At 44.1% G+C, this 7,186-nt stretch overlaps 3 protein-coding genes across 3 annotated transcripts; 2 read left to right on the forward strand and 1 right to left on the reverse strand.

The window, feature by feature from the left end:
• Nucleotides 1-1,786: 1,786 nt before the first annotated feature.
• On the forward strand, nucleotides 1,787-3,542 carry LOC6602486 (LETM1 domain-containing protein 1). The gene is made up of 4 exons (XM_002027478.2): nucleotides 1,787-2,018; nucleotides 2,078-2,680; nucleotides 2,744-3,032; nucleotides 3,094-3,542. Exons 1-4 carry the CDS (start codon nucleotides 1,909-1,911, stop codon nucleotides 3,430-3,432), a joined length of 1,341 nt encoding a protein of 446 aa, XP_002027514.1. The 5' UTR covers nucleotides 1,787-1,908; the 3' UTR covers nucleotides 3,433-3,542.
• Nucleotides 3,543-3,600: 58 nt separating this feature from the next.
• On the reverse strand, nucleotides 3,601-4,797 carry LOC6602483 (60S ribosomal protein L14). The gene is made up of 4 exons (XM_026992953.1): nucleotides 4,780-4,797; nucleotides 4,548-4,649; nucleotides 4,098-4,292; nucleotides 3,601-3,885 (listed from the first exon to the last, which is right to left on the reverse strand). Exons 1-4 carry the CDS (start codon nucleotides 4,780-4,782, stop codon nucleotides 3,685-3,687), a joined length of 501 nt encoding a protein of 166 aa, XP_026848754.1. The 5' UTR covers nucleotides 4,783-4,797; the 3' UTR covers nucleotides 3,601-3,684.
• Nucleotides 4,798-6,058: 1,261 nt separating this feature from the next.
• On the forward strand, nucleotides 6,059-7,186 carry LOC6602482 (negative elongation factor E). The gene is made up of 4 exons (XM_002027476.2): nucleotides 6,059-6,175; nucleotides 6,252-6,775; nucleotides 6,838-7,004; nucleotides 7,066-7,186. The coding sequence occupies exons 1-4, from the start codon at nucleotides 6,095-6,097 to the stop codon at nucleotides 7,140-7,142; spliced, it is 849 nt and encodes a 282-aa protein (XP_002027512.1). The 5' UTR covers nucleotides 6,059-6,094; the 3' UTR covers nucleotides 7,143-7,186.

The raw sequence follows: 7,186 nt of genomic DNA on the forward strand, positions 1-7,186 counted from the left end.
TCTATACGTGCCCATACCCTGTGAGGGGCACCCAGATAAATAAATCGGCCGAAGGAGCCACAGAAGGCTAAGCGGAAAAAACACGCGTATACAACAGCACTCATACGCACACACACACACAAAAAATAAATAAAAAGAAAGCGAGTATATACTTATGTACTTATGTACCCACAGATGGCATTAGAGACTTGTCTTCTTTCTGCCTGACGTGCCATGCCCCTTGGCTGCTTGGCTGCCACACAGAAGTGGAAAGTCAAGTAAGTTGGACACGCGCTGCGTTAAGTTTTATAATTTCCCACAGAAGGTCTTCTCTTCTTTCCAAGCACCCCACTCACCGAAGGCTCAAGCACCCTTAAGGCAACATAGCATTCCTGTAACGCTTCTAAACAAGCAACGCACATTTCCGTTTCCGTTTATGCCGCAAAATGGCCAAAAATTGGCTGCCATTGATGGCTCAAATGAGCGTCTGGGGCTGATTAGTTACGGTTTTGGCCGTGGCCGTGGCGCGTGGGCCTCAGTTTGCTTAATTTGTCCTGACGCTGCTGTTTGCTGCTGTTGTTGCTGCTGCAGCCAGCATCTAGTACGAGGCGAAAGCAAGCGCTCAAATTTCCGCGCAGTTTTCCGTGCGACACAAGCCCACAACCGACGCAACAGACGAGCGAAAACAAACGAACCAAAATTTTCCGAGCCATTTTCCGTGCGAGAAAATCCCGCTCTGTGGGGCCGAATGGTAGAACATTAAAGGTGGGCACCCCTTTTAGCGGGACACAATTGATATCATCGCGTATGTTGGATGCTCATTGGATCCTTCTTTCGAACAATATTTATCTATTTTTTATAGTTGAAGAAGTATAAATAAATATATTATTATATGCAAAAATATTTAACGAGAAAATTCAAAAATTCGAAAAATGAATTCATTCTGCTACATGGCAACTACATCTACTATCTACATACGGCTATTATTTAATGCAGCGACATCTGCCGGTCTTAACCGACTATGGGCCTTTCCTAAGCGGCTCGTACCATTTTGATACAATTTTCTTTTTAGGACAACTAAACCCCGAAAAATAATGCCGTTCTACAATGATAATCATAGATCCATCTTTCCTCTCTACATAACAAAATAATTATTCCGATATCTTTCACCTGTTCGGCGTTCAAGGTCCTCAAGATTCGTTGGCCCTTAATGGGCTAAAAATGTAATATCGATATGTGTAAATCAGTCCGCGCAAAAATGGTAATAGCTGTATGACACTGGACTTTGCTAACTGCAATCTGCAAAAACAGAGACAGCTTTATACAAAAAGCTTGCAGTGAGAGCGAGACATATATATATGCGTCCAGTCCAGGCTTGCCAGATGAGCTTGGGAGCAGCGCTGTGGCTGAGACTATCAATTGTTGCTGTTTTCAGAATCCATTTAGCTAGATGGGTGGGTGGGCTCGAGAACAATATTTTTTCACAAATAGTGCCTCAGTTGTTGGAGTGCTACAAATGTAAAAATGTTATGTCTATTGTGCCATCTTTCTCTTTGCAGACAATTTTCCAAAGTCTAATGTCATACAGCTATAAACAGAAATCATATGCCTTCATATAACCTTCAGTTTCCAAATTCAAACTGTATTAAATCCGGTTTAAATGGAAAAATTCAAGAATCCTACCATCCAAATTTTCAAAAAGATAGGCTTATGATAACAAAACTATCGACGGTCTTTAAATGATTGCTGAAGTGCAGTATATCGGTAGTCTTATCGATGGTTTGGTAGCTCTAATCCTTATGTTCGTGTGAAATTTATATTGCATATACTTCAAAATAACGTTGTTGCGGGAGAGCTCCTGCATTGGAGTTGCCGGTTGCGTAATTGGACGCACTTGTGTGTGCGGTTTGTAGTGGTAGTGCTTGCAGAATGGCGTTGGCACTGCGTGTGGCGGCGCGATTTGCCCAAGTTTCGGCTGGGAGTTGGCCCCAAGATCGGCAGAGACTGTTACAGCTATACATTACCAGCACCAATTCCAGGTTAGAACAATCTCCTGACCCCAATTATCAATCAGCATTAAAATCCCATTTACCGGCAGCGATAACAAACCGAAGTCATATTGCACACTGCCACCAGAACGGAAATATTCTGGAAAATCGACTGGAGGAGAAGCACCACCGCCGACGATTAAGCGAAATGTAGCCGCCGAAATAACCAGCGTTGGAAAGGTCATCTACGAGACGGGCTGGGATGCAAACAAGCCAAAGGATCCGCCAAAAGGCCAGCAGTTGGTTAAGACAGCATCTACCCTACCACCCAGCGACATGCCTGATCATGAGAAGCCCAAGGAGCAGGACGTGCCCAGGTCAAAGCGGGAGCAGATGCGAGATAATATGCAGGACTACATATTCACACGCTACTTCAACTATGTGAAGAACTATGACAAGGTTCTCGAAAAGAACTTCCCCAAGGCCATGCAGCTCTATCACGTCTTCTTTGATGGCGTAAAGGACTTTTTCAGCGACATGAAGCGCTTCTTAAAAATTTCTCGCATTGCCAATGACTCGCCGCAAGGGATCAGGGCACTGAATCGCCAGGAACTAGAGCTGTACATGATGATGCCGAGGGACATGATGAAGGTTGCACCGGCCCTAATTGGCTGCTCACTGCCGATGGTTGGCTATGCATTCTTTCCCCTTGTGTAAGATCTCGCCAATTAGCGTGGGTGCTACATGATTATAATGCCAGGTGATTTACTTTGCAGCTTTTGGTATCCCCGCGTTTTTCTTACTTCGCACTTCTGGACTGCAGAGCAGCGCACCGACTTTCAAAATTACTATATGAAACAAAGACTACAGTACAACAAAGCTGTCTTCCGCTGCCTGCAGGCCAAGCTCAAATCGCTGTCTGGACACCCCAAACACGCAGAGTTCAGGAACATATTGGGCCTGCTGGGAAGTGGTACCCATCCAACGCCGGAGATGCTTCTGGAAGTCAAGGATATTTTTGTCGAGGGACCCTACTCGCTGCTGGGAATGTCGCGGAAGCATGTTGTAAGACCGTGATGATGAACCCATTAGAATCCACCATTCAAACACTGTTGTATTGTTTTAGAAAAGCCTAGTCAATATGCACGGACTGCAAAATAGCATCTTTAAGCGTCACCGCCTGCACGAGCACGCTTTCCTTGTGCACTACATGGACCAGGCCATAACCCGCGAAGGCGGAGTGCACAATTTAAGTATGCATGCGCTGCGGTACTCCTGCTACTTGCGTGGCCTCAATCCAGTTAATCTCAGCGACGAGGAGATGATCGAATGGCTGCGCAACTGGGTCAAGGTCTCGACGTCGATACAAGGCGAGCATATCACACTGTTCCTACATCTGCCCATCCTCCTTGGCTACAACCATCCCAGCAACTGGAAGACGATCTACTGCAAGGGCAATGCCTAGGCATTCATTCGGTGCTAATTTAATTGGTAGACTGTGGCTTTAAGAATTGGACTGTGGACTGTTAAGACCTTTTTGTTTCTTGAGAGCAAATAAAATTGTTGAAAATCAAACTGAACGGGCGTCTTCCGCTTCCCCAAAACAACGCAAAAGAAAACTCGGCCACGTGCGTGTTTTTCCTAAAAATAACACTTTCTTTTATTTTCTCCATTGTGGTGGATGTTCATCAAGCAGTTACTTTCGTTAATTTATTGTTTACTTCTTGGCCGCTGCCTTCTTGCCACCCTTGGCCTTCTCGGCACGCAGACGCTCACGGCGATCCTTCTTCAGGATGCGTGGAGTACCGTCGGACTTGGTGCGCTTCTTCAGTGTGTTGAAGGCAATGGTCAGCAGCTTGTTGCGCTGGCGCTTGGCATAACGCAGCTTGAAGCGGTCAAAATCGTTCAATTGTGAGCGCTGCAAGAGATTAAAATGGACAAGATTAGTACCAGTACAACACAGAGATACAAGAGTGGGGGATTGATTATCTTAGACTGCGATCAGTTAGAAACAGAGCTAGCTTCATGTATGTATCAGCCGGCAATTCCTATCAAGAACTTTCAATTATCATCATGTGCAGAAATCGATAATACAATTAATATCCACCACAACCATTTACATATACACACCTTGCAAATGTTTTGTGCCTTGACGGACCAGGGGCTGACCTTCCACTGGGCCTTCAGGTCGCTCTCAGTCCAGGCCTTGCGCACAATGCGCGTGGGCGCGGTGAATGGGAACTTAATGCGGTATTTGGTCAGATGCAGATTGTTCAATCTGTATTCCTGACGTGGAACACCGGTCAAAGGACCATCAACCAAAACCTAAAAGAGAAGAACATGCTCAGTTGTGTTGTTTTTAGGTTGGAGTTGACGCATCGGCAGCAACAAAATCGGCGTCGCGTCGCGGCGCTTGCATGCTTGCTTTCAGTGGGTTAAACTAGCTTCATTTATGTGTCAGTTGGCACTTCCTATCAAGAAGACAAATTATCATCATGTGCAAGAGGCAAGGGCGCCGCGCCTGTTGTTGTTGTTGCTGCTTCTGCTCGACTTCTGCCACCACGGGCTGTCGCCACTTACTCTGTTTTGGTCAATGACGTCGACAATGGCCACCAGGCGACCCTTCAAGGGGCCGGCCGAGGCCTTGGCAATGCGACCAGTTTGTACGAATCTCTCGAAAGGCTGCAATCAGAGAAATATATGAAACACTCGAAAAAAAAAAAAAAAATTATTTCTGTATATGCTGGCCAGCGCGTTGCTTGTGTTGGTGTGCGCCACCACGTGAAAATGGTAAAACGCATTTATTTCGCACCATATTTCAGCGTTGAAGGTTGTTTTTACGTGAATTAAATCAACGTACTGGCCACTTCACTTTTGTGCAATGTTTTATTAGTCGCGCGAGTTTTGCACTTTATAAATTTTACATTTTTCAACCGACTCGGAAAAAACTTTGTTAAATCTTACCATGACGCTAACCGGAAAGAAAGAGAAGGAAAGAACATTTTTGACAGCTCGACGACAACATGGCGTGAGGGCTGAAAACCACACAGAGTTGCATTATTTCTGCCAACAATTTGCAACACTAGTTGCCTTCTACAAAGTTATCGCCGTATTATTAGCCTTGCTTAATATGGTCACGCTAAGGAAACGCGGCATGCTTCATGAAGGAGCCCGCCAAGATGAACTGTTGACTGCAGCGAACGGAAATTACATTCCACGATTTTAAAATTCCATTTCATATTACTAGCTAGCTAAGACACTCAGTACTGTGCATATATTTTTATACGAAAAATCAATACATTTTCTAGGGACTGTTTAAATTAAGGCACACTCTTTTTATTGAATTGCTTATAAAGTGGGTTTAAAACAAAAAAATGTACATCAGTTATACATCATTTCTACATCGGTGTATTATCACAGCGAGGTAAGTCCATAACGCGTCTAAAAAAATATTGGAAAATACTAAAATATGCTAGAAAACATAAAAATATCGTCCCCTCGTTTTGAAATATACTAAAACCAATACAAATATCGCGTATCCGATATTACTTGCAAGGTGTGTAACCTAGAGAGAAAACAAAATCGAACCAACTAAAATAACGATTTCGTTGACTTTTGTCTTGTTACGTTAATTAAGAATATTATTATAATTTTATGAAATGGTTTTTCGTCGGTATATTTACTGTTTCGTCTGGTATTCAGATCGACAAAATATTATGTCAAAAAATTTGGTCATGTAATTTGCGCGCGGCAGAGTGTGACCAGGTCCACATGCTATACGGTTACACTGTTTCGTGTTTACCAACAAATAAAATCAGTAAAAATTCCAATTTCGTGTGAAAGTAAGCAGGAAAGTCTGCAAAAAGTCTACTGAAATTGTTTTTATCAAACGTAACACAAGCATGGATTTTTATCGTTTCCATACGAATTTCATCCCTGATTCGGTCAATGAAAAATTATGCATTTCTGAGCACTGGGCTTATATTTTGAAAATGGGACAGTATTTCGGTATTTTTTTGATGGTCACACTGGTGGCAAACAAAATCACAAATTTCGGAATAACTTTATTGAAAAGTGAATAGAAAACAACAAAAATAGTGCAGTAAACAGAAGCAGACGATGCTAAAATGGTTTACATTCACTTTCCTAACAATCTAACTGAGGAGGAGCAGATGCTTCAGGCAAAATATCAGAAGCTCAAGAAGAAGGTGGGACGCCGCAGCAGTCCCAAATAAAATGATTTCCCGCCTGATTTTTGTCTAATGTAATATTTTTCGTTTGCAGAAAAAGGCACTCCAGGCTCATAAAGCACCCAAGCCGGAGCCGGAGAGTTCGTTGACGCTAAAACGACCCACGGATGCGCGCGATGCCCGCGAGGTGGCCCGCAAGCTGATCAAGAGCGGCGCCATTCCAGCGATCCAGAAACAGCAAACAAAGCAGGATCAAACGTCGTTCAAGCGTCCAAAAGGTCAGGAGCGTGCGAAACGCTCCACATCGGAGACCACTGTGGCGTCCTACCAGCCATTCTCCTCAACTCAAAACGATGTGGCCCAGGAGACCATTATCAGCGAGATTATCAAGGAGGAGCCACGGCGCCAGAACTTGTATCAGCATTTTGCCACTGAGCGTGACCGTGAAGAACGCGTCATGGCTGAGAAGGCAGCTGCTATTGATACGCCGCCACCGGAGAAGCCACGCGCTGGCAATACCATATTTGTGTCGGGCAACAAGGTAACCGAAGATTTCCTGAAGAAAACCTTCAACGATTATGGCACAATTGTGAATGTGTCAATGGAGATTGAAAAAAGGTACAAATTAGATCATTTCTTTTGGATTTGGATAAATAGATCATTGTGAAATCTCTTTGCAGCCGCGGCTTTGTCTCCTTTGCCAAACCAGAGTCGGCAGATCGCGCCATAGCCGAGATGCATGGCAAGAACGTCACTGGCATTGTGCTGCAGGTGCAACTGGCTCGACGCCAGCCGCAAATCGAACCCATCAACGATGCCTCCTCATCCGCAGTCTGGTCGTCCATTGGTAAGTGTATGTTGTATGTTGCATTTTAAATCTCCTAATATACTTGTGCCCGTTCGTTCAGCCGCCAGCAAATCGCAAAAAGGAAGCCACAAAGATCATCGTGAAATGGTTAAATACAATGATGATTTCTTGCTCTAAGTCGGAATATATCTTTATCGAATAACAAACCAAAAGCACCACCA

The sequence above is a fragment of the Drosophila persimilis genome, unplaced genomic scaffold, assembly GCF_003286085.1.
Source record: "Drosophila persimilis strain 14011-0111.01,24,50 unplaced genomic scaffold, DperRS2 tig00000798-arrow-arrow-pilon, whole genome shotgun sequence".
Classification (NCBI taxonomy): domain Eukaryota; kingdom Metazoa; phylum Arthropoda; class Insecta; order Diptera; family Drosophilidae; genus Drosophila; species Drosophila persimilis.